Consider the following 16016-nt stretch of genomic DNA (forward strand, 5'->3'; position numbering starts at 1 on the left):
GAAGCTGGACCATGAAAATGTCCGATGGCTAGGACCAATAGTGGTCGAACCGTCAATGCTGTATGTATGGACTTTGGTATACAATATTTTTGCTGCATTCTTTAAGGAAACATCTTTATCTGCCATTAGGACAGCATGGTAAGGTGTCAATCAAAACGAATGATTAAGCATGAGATGTTGCTTTTGGTCATCCTAATTAAAGCTTCCTTTGCCAAGCATTCAGCTGCTTCCTGTGGATCCTCTATATGACTGATCAGATTCACAGCCTCTTGGTTTTTCATCACCTACACATATAAGCAGATTCACTTCCTATTACTTTCTTTTTCTTATTCACAAGAAATCATACTGATTACTCTAATGAGACAATCTCATCTCACATTCAATTGAAGGAACATGTAAAGATTATGAAATTGAGGTTTCATGTGAAGCTCAGTCTCTACTGTAATATGTAATGATGGTATGTATTGAAGCTTACCTCCCATATGCCATTGCTTGCTAATATCAAAAATTCAGTACCAGAATCAAGCACTTCACTTCTAACGACAACATCGGAGCCTCTAGAAAGTTTTGCACCTGCTGCATTTCCTGATTGACATGCTAGCACAAGTCCTTTGTTAGAACACATTTATACTATAGAATACATTATGAGATGTGTGAATCAAAAAGATGTGCCATCAACTGATAATAAAAAATAAACTACTATAACATATATCAGTTAAATGTCATTCTAACATAACATCTTTTGAGTAGGAATTTTGGGTTCTCAGTTGGATTCATAAGCACGCATGCATTTGTGTGACAGAAGTAAAATAAATTTTTAAAAACACTGGAAGAGCAAATGAGTATGTATATGCCTCCTTTTAGCATTGGTTTACACCTTTGCTAAAGTGAGAAGGCATTTTCATAATGACATAAAGATCTTTTGTCTTATATATAATATACCTGCAAAGAGTCGGCGAGACCAGTGTATTTTTTCTAATCGTCGGTGTGTGCCAGTTATCTGATGAGCTATGCCATCTCTGCACACAACAGTTCTGTAATCCCCCATGTTTGCTACTACAAGTTTTTCTCCATTGATCAGCATAACAGATGCTGAACCCATTCTGCATGTCTCCTCTAATTTGTGTTCCTCTCTTATCTTTGCTCTTACACCAAGGTAAGCCCTCTTCAGAGCTTCCTTACTTTTACTTCTTATATGAGTCTGACATGTAAACAGAAAACATTACAATACAGAAGAGACCAGAAGTAAGAGAGAATTTATGAATAAAGCCACTCAATCTTGACCTATCTTTGACAATAGGAGTCAAGATTATGTGACGGAATAAAGGAAAACTTTTCATAATCCATTCTTGAACCTAGTTTATTGCTATTTATAGCATGTTTTTCTTCTTTCCCATGCTACTTTTCCTTTACAAAACTCTAGTGAAATGGATTGTGTGAGAATGTTTCAACACAAAAAAACCAATATTTAGATAAACTTCTATAGCAGAAGCCTTTTATGGGCACTATTCTGTTAAAGTACTTTCACTCAGAAAAATGCACAAGCATGGTGCAACAAAGTAAAGAGCACATATGTATGAGAAATCAAGTGATAGATAACCTCTTGAAGCTTCTTGCCAAAGAAATGAGACTGCATGTACTTGCTAACTCGGTCTCCAATTAGTGCATCAAAGATTCCAAAATACCACAATTCAGTTTGATTTATTTCCTCTCTCTGTGCCACAACTGAATCAAAGTCTGAGTTATCAGAATCATCTCTGGTCATATTATGTTCCACCACATGATAACCATATGTCATTGGCATCATCCATGAAGGCTTCTTTGCCACCTTGTGCTTTCTTTTTCTGCCTCCATGTCCTAGAAGAAACCGTTTCAGCCGAAACGCCTGCTCAAGTCAACAGATAAATTAGCTCTTGCTGTAGATGACCAATTCTTGCAATGATTCAGCATTCAGCAAAATCAAGGAAAAACAAAAAATATAAAAAGGGTAAATACCCACAAGTTGGTTTTGCATTAAAATGCTTCTCGTGGATTCTATAGAAACATAACAGGAACGGGAGAGAGAACATTGGCTTACCTTGAATTTGAGATTAAGATAGAATCCCATGTTTTTCTCTATTGCTTCATCAGACTTTTACAAAAATCCGAGCTGATGCAAATGGTGATCAGAAAAGTTAGCAAATCAAATTTTGGGGATAGGAAATAAGATGTATCATAATGTTAATATATGGAGAACTAAAAAATGAGAAAGACAATTTCTTCCCTCCCTAGCACTGATCACAAAGTGCTTCTAATGGGTTGATAAGTCGTACACAACAGTAAAGTCCACTCAATTGGAATTCAATCATGCATTATGCCTAGGAATTAAAATTTAAAAATAGGGGAATTTTCTCCTTTGACTACTTTCTTGGTTCAAACCTTGAGCCATAATCTAGAAGAAAATTGCCAAGAAAAAAAGTAAAGAAAAAAAAAGAGTTGAACTCAAAGATACCCCAACCGTTTAGAGAAACATACGGTCATAGAATGAGAAAATTAATTAGCTTTAATTGTAAGTTAGGAGGAAAATTTGAAAAAGACGTAAGTCAAGGTCTTGAAACTTTCTTTCTTAATTAAGAAATATGCTAATTAATTGGGCAACATGCCGAATATTTCATTCAGTGACCACTCATAATTTTCTGGGATTTGTTCTTCGGTTTTCCGCGTTGGAACTCGGTAACCGTAGGCACCATTTTTATTTTTATCGGCAACCGTAGGTAGCATTAACTCTCAAGAGGTCACTCGGTTGACTTTTTCACATTTCGTGAGTATCCGTTTCTATGAATATTTTATCCTGCATAACTAACATTCATAATAAAACTTTTTAATTAAATAAAATGTATTGTGATTTATACTTAAATAAATATTTTGATAAACAGCTTACGTTTTGAACTTATAATAAATTATTTAAACTGTTGTATAAGACTTTTCTCTGACTATTGATAAAATAATTTAAAATTAAAGATTTAAAGAAAATTTCATCAAAGAATATCATTAAGAAGATAAGTATATGCATAACGATAAAAGATAGTTCAAGATAATTCAGAGATAACGCTTACGTTTTTAACTAATTAATTAACAAAGTTTTTTCTCATTAAAGTATTTAATCTTAAGAGAATTTATTAATTTATTACCTATTTGATCTGTATTAATTTATTATTTGCATTGTATTCACCAAATATTTTTCACTCCTTTTTCTTTCTTAAAATAAAATTCGGTTAGTTGCTTATTTTTTTTCACCGTCTATTTGTTATTATTTATCTCCTTTATTCTCTCTGATTCTTTACCTCCAGACTCTTAATTTAATAAAAAATTTCCAATGTTATTTGTTTCCCTCTGAAAACTTAAAATAAAACATATTTTTTTGGAAGTAGATGCTGGAAAACTTTCTCAAGATAACAATTCATCAACTTTTTGGTCATTATTTAATAAAGGCATTCTTAAACTGTTACAAACAAAAAAAGGTTGACCATGATTAAAAAAATGTTCAGAATCTGCAACAAAGTGAAGTTCCCATTTTCTGATTATGTGAATGAAAAGAATAAATAGAATGGCAGAAAATTGTTGGGGAATGACACATGGCACATGAATATGTGTTTAAGTTGCTTTATGTTGATGAAAGATCTTGGATGTGAGTTGGTTTCCTTATTTTATATTAGTTTGGTATGATTATAATTGTTTACTTATTTCAGTTGTTTCCATGTATCATTATTGAATATGGGAAACCTGGTGCAAGGGCAACTTCTTAATTATTTAATTTTATTATATATAACATGGAAGTTTTATTTTAAAACAACTTTTAGTTTTGTCTAAAACCATTTTTATAAACTTATAAAATTTGAGTAAAGTTTTAAATTAACATAAAAGGATCATGTTAAATCTTTTATGCACGAAAAATCATTATAAATAATTAAATGATGGCAATTTATATAAGATGCATATCATATACAAGGCTTTATTTATTTTAAAATGTTATATAATCAAAATATTTTAAAAATTAAGAAAACAAAATCTTTATAAAAAAAGTAGTTTAGATTCATTTACTAAAAACAAAACTTACTCGACTTTGAGCATTCTTATTTGGTTCTTCGCCAACTAAACCAGTTCTTGTCTTTTTTTGCTTTTGCGGATTTTTTTGTTATTTGAAACGGTAAAATGTAATACGTAGTTTACTTTTGCTATGTTATAAGTATAAATATTTATAACTTACATTAATTTTTGCTAAAAAATCTCTTTTCAAAAACATTTGTTTAATGTTACTAGTTGACCATTATTTAATCTACATACTTTGGAGATTACAAATGTAACACACTAAACCCTAAATTTAAATTAATTAGAGGTTAGAAGTTGGGTTTATATTTAGGGGAAGTGAAATTCTAATATAATATCACAATTATGAAGAAGAGGGGAGAGAGTGTGAACAAATGGATTTATCCATTTTTTTCTTTTTGGGTCTAACGCAACCCAACACCACCAAGTTACAAGGAAAAGTGAAGGGAAAAACAACAATTGTGTTGATTGATAGTGGGGCTAGTCACAAGTTTATCTCTGGCGAGTTGGTTCGCTATTTCGGATTGCAAGTTGAGTCCACACCAACGTATAACTTGAGGTTAGGGGATGACCATAAAAAAGAGCGAGTGGGTGCTATCAAGAGGTGGAGGTAAAACTGGGAAATTATATGATTAAGGAGACCTTTTTCCTATTTGAGCTAGGATGGGTGGATGTGGTATTAGGAGTAGCGTGGTTGGCAACTTTGGGTCATGTGAAGTCAATTGGAAGACATTGATAATGAATTTTTGCATTTATGGTCAAAAGGTGCAAATTAGAGGAGACCATGAGTTAACTAGAACTTTAGTGACTCCTAAAGTTTTAAAAAGAGGAGGAGATTGAAGCGGTGTCCCTTATAAGGAGAATAGAGAGCGTTGACCAAACAAGTACAGATCAACCTAGGAGTGACAAGGAGAACGTTGGGCTAACTTTGGAACAGACAACAAGAGTTGAATGATGTTTTGAAGGAATGTGAGGAGGTTTTTGAAGAAACCAAACAATTACCACCCAACAGGGAGATTGATTATAAGATTCTGATTAAAGTGGGGGTAGACCCAATTAATGTGAGACCGTATAGATACCCACATCTGCTGAAGACGGAGATAGAGAAACAAGTTGAAGAAATGATGAAGGAAGGGATAATCAAACCTAGCAACAACCCTTATTCAAGTACAATGATTCTAGTAAAAAAGGACTATAGGGCCTTGAATAAGGCAACCATTTCGAATAAATTTCCAATTCCGATAATAGAGGAATTGCTGGACGAATTGTATGTGGCACACTACTTTTCCAAGGTGGATTTGCGGGCAGGCTATCACCATATTCGTATGCATGAATTTGAGGTTGCTTCTTCCTGCACCTCCATACCTTCTTGTGCCACCCCCATAATTTTTTCTTATTCCAAAAATATCCTTTCCAATATTCCGGATTACATAATCCGAAAGTCTTTTTTTAGATTCAGAATTAGCTTCCGGATTATGTAATCAGGAAGTCTTTTGTGATTAGCTTCCGGATTACATAATCCAGAAGTCTTTTCTATACATAAAATTAGCTTCTGGATTATGTAATCCGGAAGCCTTTTTTGCAGATGTGTTATTAGCTTCCGGATTACATAATCTGGAAGTCTTTTCTAAATATGAAATTGACTTCCGGATTATGTAATTCAGAATTTATCCGGATTACATAATCCATAGGCTTATTATTTCAAATTCAAGGGGTGAAAAAAAAAGGATAAAATGGTATTTTCATATTTAGTATGGGGTGGCACAAGAAGGTATGGAGGTGTAGGAAGAAAGAGTCTGAATTTGATATACATAAGATTGTTTTTCGTACACACCATGTTCATTATAAATCACTAGCCTTTTGGACTAACTAATGCACCAACAATTTTTTAGTACACCATGAATGACATTCTACATTCTTACTTGAGGAAGTTTGTTTTGGTTTCTTTTGATGATAATATGATATACAACGGAACGTGGAAGGAACATATGACACACCTGAAACAGGATTTAAAAACTCTCCACAGCACCAGTTTTATGCAAATCACAAGAAATGCAAGTTTGGTAAACATGAAGTGTGGTATTTAGGGCATGTAATTTTGGGAGAGGGGTTCAAATGGATCAGTTATCTTGCAATGGCCAATACCCAAATCCTTGAAAACATATCACGGATTATTATAGAAGATTCATATACAACTATGGAAGAATGGTGAGACCCTTAACGCAGTTGTTGAAAATGGGAAATTTTGCGTGGACGGAAGAGAGTGAACGAGTATAATTTTCAAAAGTCATACCAATACTACTTAATTATATACATAAATGAAGAAACTCGTACAAAAACTATTGCTTTTTTCTGAACCCTAAACTTGATTCTTTTAAAGAGACGAATTATTTAGATACACCATTCAACAATTCAAACCCAAACAATCATAAATAACGGAGTTCATTTCCACTTATAAAACATCATATTTGCAAATAGTTTTTTAAATAATCATTTAATCCAATTATTCATTTAACAATTCCAACCAAAATATAACACTAATAACTAAATTCATTCACTTGTGATACTTTATTTTTAATAATTTAAACCATTTATAAATCTTTTAAAACAACTATTCGTCTATCAAAATCCTAGGGAGCCGTTATATATGTGAATACGTTAGGTACCAAAATAATTTGATATTAACATTATTTTTTGTAAGTATAATATATGTGACATAATTCCAATTCTAATATGATAAAATTTAATTAAAAGAGTGAACGAGTATGATTTTCAAAAGTCATACCAATACTACTTAATTATATACATAAATGAAGAAACTTGTTCAATTATGTTTATTTTCACTTCAGTTCAAATGGAAGAGTACTTTTTCCAACCAACTCGGTTGAATGAAAATGAAGTGAGAAAAATATAAAAGGGCACAGGAATGAGGTGAGATAAAAGCATTGCGTACAAATACACGAACCGAAACAAACCAAAAAATGGCCAACAGCATCATAAAAGTAACACCTCAACACGATCTGGCTCTTAGTTTGCAAACAGAGATAGAAAAACATCAAAGAGTAGTTTCAGTGAACAAATGATTTTTCTCAAAACAAACAAAATTCGACGCTTAATTAACAACCCATATTTTGAATACTTGATCAATAACTTTATACATGGTGTCTCCGTAGGTACATTATGCCATTCATGCCATCAAACAAGAGTTATCTTAACTATGTACAAGTTAGAGAACCTAAACAAGTACTCAATTTAGAAGTGGACCTGAGGCTATACCGAAAGTAATAACAATATGGGTTTTAGGGGCGTTCTGATAAACTATATGAGAATAAGAGCATATCCAGCAAATTGCATGTCCTGTTCAAGACATTCCAATAAGATGGCTCAAGAAATTCAGCTGGGCTAATCTAAATCCATAGCAGTTACTGTAGAATCAATCGAATTGTATGCAGAAGAGGGCAGAACCTATCTAATCATAAAACCTAATTAATAAATATGTAACTACGGAGAGTGAAAACAATTGTCAATCATAAATATTATAAAATCAACTAGATTTGAGTTATATCATAAATATCTGAAGATGAAACTTTTCACCAAGTGCTCAATGATACATAAAATCTCATACCCAAAGTAAAGAAAACTCATAACAAAACTTGAAGGTTATATCGTAAAATATCGTAAAATAATGCCTACGCGCTCTTTTTCAGCTTAGATAGTTCTTGCCTTACCACAGCTGCCCTCTGCACAAATTTAAAAAATCCAAAACCAAAAATAAGACTCATATTTTACTACCTTATAAGCAACAACAAAAATCAAGTGCAAGATATAAAATATACCTTAATCTTGGCCAACATTAGCTTAAACCTATCGAAGTCAGTGAGGGCTGCCCTTCGCTTTCTGACAATGAGTTTCCTGCCCCATGAGCTTTTCTCCCATTTGTTCTTAACATCTACTCATTATCAAGAAACACAACAAATATTTTCAATTGAAAACTAATAATAATAATAATAAGCAAAAAAAATAATTAAAAAATTGAACATATAAGACGGACCAGCAGCCTCCATGGCTTTAACAAGATCTTTCTTCTTGGGAACCCTCTTAATGTCTATCTTAATATCGGTTAGGGAAAGCCTTTTGAAGTTGACTTGGGACCTCACCATATCTGGGGCGTCGACGAGTGCCTATGATAAAAAAGAAAACACTAATTCTAAGAAAGCAAGTAAATTGATATGCATAAAAATGAAAAAGGTAAAAACTAGGGTGGTGAGTTACTCTGTTCTGGTCAATGACGTCGACGATGACGACGAGCTTGCCATATTCCTTGCCGTAGTTGACGAGAGCAACCCTTCCGATCTCGACGTACCTCTTGAAAGGCTAAAAACGAAACGAAGAAAACGCAGTTTGGTTAGGTTAGAACATTGAAAAGTAGAAAGGAAAAAAGTAAGTGCAGTGGAGAACAGAGGAATCACCATTTTCGGCTTCGACTGCAGCGAGGGGGAGACGGAGGATGCGTGGTGGTGGAACACAATCTAGGGTTTTAAGTTTACAACTTCGGGTATTTTATAAAAGAACCTCGGATCCACGTTAACATGGGCCTCCGACTCTATTCTTTTCCACCCAAACACAGGCCTCAATGCGTACACCAGATCCAAACCTAATATTATCACCCTATCTCCCACACAGGTGCTGAATTGGGAGATTAGAAATATAAGATAAACAATGAGTTCAATACAATAAATATTTAAATGTTTTCTAAAATAATAAAAAATTACAGTTTTCATATAATAATTTAAATTAATTATGTTAGTTTTATTTAAACTTAATTAATAATTAATAAATTGACACTTGTTTGATTAAGTTTGACATTTGTATGAGAAATGAAAGAGTGAAAATTGTAGGATAATTAGTGAAGAATTCACGGTTAAATGAACTTGAGAGTCAATCTGCTTTCTTTTATTGTTTTTTACCACCTACCTTATTTCTTGCTAAACAAATTTAACCCTCCTTTTACTTTATTATTTGATTGCAAATATGTTTTGGATACTTCCTTAATTTGATTTACTATTAGATTCGTAGGGAAATGACTTGATATCATCTGACCTTATCTATGCTATCATCTCTTTTGTGTTAGACAGTCTAGCATTGGTTAAATGGTCTACACTGAAATCATTTTAATTTGACTATTAAACGACAACTATCAAGTACAACTTCACAAAGCACTTTATCCTCATACTTGCCCACGGAGAACTCGACTTTCACTTGCTTATTGACTATCAAATCCCCATCTTCATTAAGCCAGTGAACTTTATAAGGTTTGGGATGAGGAATAACAGTTAAATTTAGCTATATCATATATAACTCCATCTATTGTTTGTACTCTTTTACACTCATGTTTCTTTGACGGAGTCGTTGGAGTTTATCCATAAACTCCCTATTATAGTACAAATGTATGTAGTGATGCCTTAATGCACTCCTAAGATCATTCCAATATTAAATTGAAGGGTCATTGTGGAGACGTTTTTCTCTCTCTAGGGAAGTCCGCCAATACATGGCATAGCCTTGGAAAGTTAAATTTGTTAAGGGTACTTTACTTTCCTCACTCACTTGGTGACAATAAAATAGTTGTTCTACCTTAATCTCCTGATCAAGGTAGACCTCAATATCTTATTTACCATGAAAAGAAGGTACGTCAACCCTAGCCTTTCTTGGCTTGGCTTCCTTCCTATGGGGTTTGATAATATTCATAAAATCTCAAAAATACCCTCCTCAGATTAAGTATCCCTTAACCTAGAACTCTTACTAGAACTACTCTTATATTTAAGTTTTTCTTGAATTTCCTCTTTTTTTTATCTTAAAAGTCTTAAATCTTCCTCGAGTATGGCAAGTTGGGCTTCTCTTTCTCTTTCAAAATAGCCTTTGTTACCTCCATAGTTGAAGAGACTTAAGTTTTTGAGAAATATGTTTCAAACTTTTGGGAAATGAACTTGAATCACTTCCATTGTGGTGAGATGTATATTTTTACATTATGTTTAAAGATTTTTCACAAGAAGGAATTTTTTTTTTCACATAAGTTAAATTTTTAGGAAAAATAGGTGCATCACAATGGACACTTTTAAATACCAAGGTCTTTCTTATCCAGAACTTGTCCTCAATGCATTTCTCCAAACTCCTTCTAATGAAAACTATTCATCACAATGAAAGAAATTTTCTCAAATAAAAAAACTAAAAGAAAACTTTAAAGACTACAAATATGTCTCCTAATGGTGAGGCTTGTTGGAACTTGTGAGTAAGAATACCAAAGGCTCTTCCAAGACATCAAAAGTAGATACTTGTCGAATTACAAAAATTGAAAAAAAAAATTCTTACACTCTTGTCTCTCAAGTGTTTCCTCTTCAAAGCCTCCTCTTATTGGCTCTTTTTAGGGGATTACTCCTTGAGTTGCTTCCACCTTCTCCTAGGATGCTACCTAGCCAACACTACAAGAAAATAACAATTTAGTCACCGAATTCAGTGACAAAAAATGAGTGGTCGCAATATGCGACTGAAATAGTCACCAAATACCCTCAATGTCAAATTTGTGATCGAAATAGCAACCAAATGAACAGTCAATGATGTTAGATAGTTTAGCCACCGAATTAGCGACTCAACAGGAGAGTGACAAAATCATCGGTCGCTAAAGTGGTGACTATTTTGAATAAATTGAGAAAAATATATTTGCGACTGAATTAGTGACCAAATACATTTATGTTTTAGTCACCGATTTTTGTTCGGTCGCAAAATGGAGTTGTTTACTTTTCTCCCATTAAATCAGTCACCGAATATGTTTATTTTTTACACTGATTTTCTTTTGGTCGGTAAATGTATTTGCTTATTTCTGCCACCGAATCAGCCACCAAATATGTTTATTTTATAGTCACCGATTTTTCTTTGGTCGCTAAATGTAATTGTTTATTTTCTGTCACCGAATTAACTACTGAAATAACATTTATATTTTTATTTAATTATTCATATATTAAAATAAAATAGAAAAATTCAAAATTTGAAAAATAAATAAACTAAAAAAAAAGATAATATTAATATTAATTTTAATAATAATATTTCATATTAATTAATAAAAATATTTAAAAATATATAATTATTATAAATAATAATTATATTTATTAATATTATTATTATAAATAATAACTATAAATAATAATAATATTAATAATAATAAATAGAATTGCTAATATTTGTCATCGAAATTAACGACGAAATTAATATTTATATAATTTTTCATTTAACTATTCATATATAAAAATATACAATAATAGTTATATTTTAAACATATAATTATATTTTAAATATATAATTATAATTGAATAATATAATTAATATTAAAAAAATAATGATATTTCCTCTTTTCAGTTTGTGCAGCTTATCTGATTTTACTATTTTTCAAGTTTTCATTTCCCACATGTTTTAGATTACTGTTTGGTAATAAACCCTAACCTATTTTGATAAGTTCTCATAAATATACAGTCATTGGAGGAGGAGAAGGAGTAGGCGGTGGCACTAGAGGAGGAGTAAGTGGTGTGATGGTTTAGGAGGTGGTGGTGGCATTGGAGGGGAGCGAGTGATGGACTTGCTCATGGTGCTGGTGGAGGCATTGGAGGAGGAGCAAGTGGCAGTGTAGGAGTAGGAGGCGGTGCGAGCGGAGGAGGTGGATTTGCGGTGGTTGTGGAGTTAGAGGATGAGGGTTTGGAAGTGGAGGTGGAGTTGGAGGAGGAAGAGACGGCGAATTTGGTGGTGGCAGTGGCTTTGGAGTTAGTGGTGGTTTTGGTGGTGGCAGTGGTGTTGGATTTGGTGGTGGAGTAGGCGGTGGGCACTAAGTGCAAGGTAAGAGTGTTAATTCAGTTTTATGTTGATGAAAAACAATGAGAGAAAGAAAAAGGAGAATGTTGAAATGAAGTTGAAGCTATAACTACTGTAAAATGCGTGATTATATAACTTGATAAGAGGAATGTTAATCAAAACTATTCATGGTCAAATTATCAATATTTAATTTTAAAGTGAACACTCTTTGATCTGAGGTTTTCTTTCTATATGAGAATACATACATATTTTGTTGCTTCCACATGACTAGTATAGTTTTTATTTTTACTTTTATAATACTAATACTTCAAGCATTGCTTGCAGGAAGCTCATAAGCGTTTTGATAAATCCTCCCTTGTATATGATTAGGTCATCATTTTCCTAATAAGGTTACAGTGTTGTGAACTCTGCATCCATAGATTTTGTGTAAAATGTCTTTTAACTCTCTTAAGTTCTGGTCAAAATTAGTTTTAGACCCAAATTAAAATCCGATGGTTTTGGTCCTCATAATTTCTGAAATTTGGAAGATTTGGTCCCGAAATCCTCGGTATCCCAGGAAAAAAACAAGGACTCAAACCGCTTATTTTAAAATGGAAGGACTAAAACCAAATTTTGATGGATCTTAAACATTTTACCATAAATTTTGTTTTTGCTACCTATTTGTCTTCGTGATATATACAATATACTAAATAAGAAATGTACTGGGCCAGAGCGCTCAGAGCTCAGTGCTCACTGGTTATCTGCCTCAGATAGGTCAGCTCGGCTTTTGGGCCAAGTTGATGGGCCATGTGGTTGGGCTAAAGATATGTGTGTTAACACTTTTCTATATACTTAACGTAACCCCTTGTGTGCAAGGCCCAAGCGATCAGCAAGAGGTAGTAATGGACCTAGGGGTGCACTTAGTGCGTATGAGTCTAGTACGAGCAAAATATGTTCTCTAAACCTAAGCCCATTTGTGCTAGGGTACGATGAGGTAGTTTGCATGTATGATGCGTAGCTTCTCGCCGATGGTGCCTACTGTACCGCCCTGGTAGTCGGAAGTGATGACGTGGCATCAAGCTACAGTATAGGCGTGTTGACAAGGCGCCAGGTTGGCAGAAGGGAAGGAAGTCGGGGGGCTCGTGAAGTCGCCAGTTATTAAGTTGGCGTGTTCTGATCTCCAGCATACCAGAATCGGCGATCACCGGGTTAAAGATGAAGTTGCCAGATGTAGACTCAGGCGACCTAGTGATTGGAGATCGCCAGAGCAAGCACATCGCCAGAGATGAAGGTGGTGCAGATTATGAAGGCGGCCGGCGAGACCACAGGGAAGGTGTATGAAGGCACCCTAACTCGCCAGTTCCAGTAGAGATCGCACTCCCAAGTTAGCTATGTACTAGGCAGCACCATGCATAAATAACTTAGCCAAAGAGAGAGTCAGGAGCAGCGCCCAAGTCAAGGAGGCTCCAGATGATGGCACGTGTACAGTTGGATGCGAGCCACGTGTCCAAGTCTGTAACTGCCAGGAGAGAGAAAGTAACCAGGTATATAAGAGTTCTCAACAAACTTTCTGAGGTACGCACGTTCAGAATACATTCTTTACGCTTGCGAGTTATTGAGCTTACTGTGAGAGAGGATTTGCGCGGTTCTTGTTCTCTTAGTATTTGGTGATTCGGTCACTGACTTGGGCGTTGGAGTGCGATCGGCCGCAGCGGCGCCGCTCTGTTTCTTTGCAGGTTCTTGAGGTGGATCTCGAAGAGGAACGGAGGTGTGAAGCGGTGCACACGTCGATCCTTTGACGAGGCAGTTTCCAGCGTTCTGGTCAACAGGCAGGATCATCAGGCGCCCACCGTGGGGCCGTGTAAAACTTGCTCCCATCCACAGCGTGAGTTCTTGGAGGTTTTCGAAGTTTTCTGCGTGGTTGTGTGCTGGTGCAACCATCGTTCGCTGTTTGCTTGAGATTCGTTCGGTGAATTCGCGTTTTACACTGTTCGTTTGGGTTTTTGATCGGTGGAGTGAGGTTTTTTCTGCTGTTTTCGCGCGATTTGTTCGGTGGAGTTGAGTTCTTTCGCTCGTTTGGTTGTCCGTGGGAAGAGCAGTGGTTTCTGGTGGAGTTGCAAGTTTCTTTGAAGGTTTGCGGTGTTCTTAAGTTTTCTCGCGGAGTTTCGCACAGTTTTTCCGATTGATCGCTGACTCAATCGTAGCTAAAGTAAGTGTTGTTCGCTGCATTCTGTGATTCGCTGAGTTTCATGAGAAAAATGAGAAGCAATCGCTCAAGTCCAGTTGCGCCCGTCGCTGCTGAAGGCGCCGCTGCCATGGCCATGGCGCAGATGGCAGAGATGATGCGTTCGTTGCAGGCAACTGTGGAAGCCTCACGCATAGAGCAGGCGAGAATGCATGAGGACCTGGTCGCCTCTCGCGCCAGGAATGAGGAGCTCAGCAAGGTGACTGAGGAGCTGCGTCAAGCTCTTCAGGAGCAGCAAGGGCGTTCTTCTGCTGAAGAGGTGGCGCCGTCATCGCCACCTCGTGTTTTCCCTATGCCTTTTGTTCAGGCGATTACTGACACGCCTATTCCTACGAGCGTGGTTCCGGTTAAGGCTGTCTTTACCGGCGTGGAGGATCCAGAGGCTCATCTAACCACGTTCCATACGCAGATGATGCTGTCGGGAGGGTCAGACGCCGTGTATTGCAAGATGTTTGTGAGCACGCTCCAGGGAACGGCGTTGGAGTGGTTTGTGAGCCTGCCTAACGGTCACATAACCAATTTTCAGCAGTTCTCGAAGGTTTTCGTCGAGCAATACATCGTGAACAAGGCACCGCCCAGGGTGTCTTATGATTTGTTTGATATAAGGCAGTACCAGGGAGAGTCCCTCAGAGACTACCTGAATCGCTTTGGAGCGCAGATGGTCAGATCGCCGCTAAAGATGAAGAAATGCTGGTCTATGCATTCAAGAAGGGCGTGCTGCCAGGACCATTCTGCGAGGCCTTGATCAGGGCTCACCCTGCAACGTTTGCTGAGGTCAGGCGACTTGCGGTGGCTCACATCGCCGACGAGAGTGAGGTCGCCGAGAAGAGAGGGAGCGTGGCTCCCGCTAGGCCACGCGCCCAGACCAGGATCCAGCCGCAAAGGGTGCTGGAGACAGCGGCGGCGGCCAGGAAGGACCAGAGGACTCGCCATCCTTATGATAGGAGGAACAAGGGGAGGGGCCAGGGACGCCAGCAGCCAGCACGCCGGGAATACAATCGCCCGCCTAAGCACAAGTTTGTTATGGGATTGGCGGACCTGATCGCCATTCCCAATATATCTGCTAGGTTGAAAGCGCCTGAGAAGGTGGGCGACAAGGTGCTGGGACCAAAGCCAGACGCCTGGTGCGAGTTTCACCAGGGCTTTGGCCACACTTTGGACTCGTGTTTGTCCTTAGGGTATCAGCTCGATGATCTGGTTAAGAGCGGGTTCCTAAATGACTATCTGCTGGATAGGAGGACGGGGGGAGCGTCGAGTTCCCAGCCAGCAGGTGGAGAAGCCCAGCAACACGAGATGCCTATCCACGGGGAAATCCACACCATTGCAGGAGGCTTCTCAGGTGGTGGATGCACCGCATCGCAGAGGAAGAAGTACGCGCGGTCGGTGATGACAGTGGATATGTTTGAAGATCACTCGCCGGAGGTAGACATTACGTTCACCAAGCAGGATCTTCGGGACGTTGTGCCCCATGACAACGATCCCATAGTCATTTCGTTGGTTACGGCGGGAAGGAAGGTCCACAGAGTTCTGGTGGACCAGGGAAGTTCGGCAGACGTGATGTTCTGGCTGACTTTCACACAGCTGGAGTTGCCCCTTGACCAGCTAAGGCCCTATGGAGGGTGCCTGTATGGGTTCGCTGGTGACCAGGTGGAGGTCAGGGGGTATATTGAGTTGAGGACTACGTTTACAGATGAGGCTGGTTCGAGGACGGAGAAAATCAAGTACCTCATCGTAAACGCTCCTTCAGCATACAACATCCTGTTGGGAAGGCCCACGCTTAACAGGATAGGCGCCATTCCGTCGACTCGGCACATGAAGGTGAAGTTGCCGTCTATGGAGGGGGTGGTGATCA

The 16016-nt window shown here is 37.0% G+C and overlaps 2 protein-coding genes across 3 annotated transcripts; both read right to left on the minus strand.

Moving 5' to 3' along the window:
* On the minus strand, window positions 1–2274 carry LOC137818693 (putative protein phosphatase 2C-like protein 44). Of its 2 annotated transcripts, none has more exons than XM_068622257.1 (5): window positions 2078–2274; window positions 1601–1885; window positions 943–1201; window positions 476–585; window positions 1–284 (listed from the first exon to the last, which is right to left on the minus strand). In XM_068622257.1, the coding sequence occupies exons 1-5, from the start codon at window positions 2105–2107 to the stop codon at window positions 147–149; spliced, it is 822 nt and encodes a 273-aa protein (XP_068478358.1). In that variant the 5' UTR covers window positions 2108–2274; the 3' UTR covers window positions 1–146. The 2 variants fall into 2 exon arrangements, with proteins under 2 accessions (XP_068478358.1, XP_068478357.1); XM_068622256.1 differs by having other exon boundaries at window positions 476–597.
* A 5323-nt stretch (window positions 2275–7597) lies between these two features.
* LOC137818931 (large ribosomal subunit protein eL14) lies at window positions 7598–8793 on the minus strand. Its single transcript, XM_068622594.1, has 5 exons — window positions 8556–8793; window positions 8359–8460; window positions 8138–8267; window positions 7923–8035; window positions 7598–7826 (listed from the first exon to the last, which is right to left on the minus strand). Exons 1-5 carry the CDS (start codon window positions 8556–8558, stop codon window positions 7776–7778), a joined length of 399 nt encoding a protein of 132 aa, XP_068478695.1. The 5' UTR covers window positions 8559–8793; the 3' UTR covers window positions 7598–7775.
* Between the last annotated feature and the right edge of the window lie 7223 nt (window positions 8794–16016).

Source organism: Phaseolus vulgaris, chromosome 10, assembly GCF_000499845.2.
Source record: "Phaseolus vulgaris cultivar G19833 chromosome 10, P. vulgaris v2.0, whole genome shotgun sequence".
In the NCBI taxonomy this organism is placed as follows: domain Eukaryota; kingdom Viridiplantae; phylum Streptophyta; class Magnoliopsida; order Fabales; family Fabaceae; genus Phaseolus; species Phaseolus vulgaris.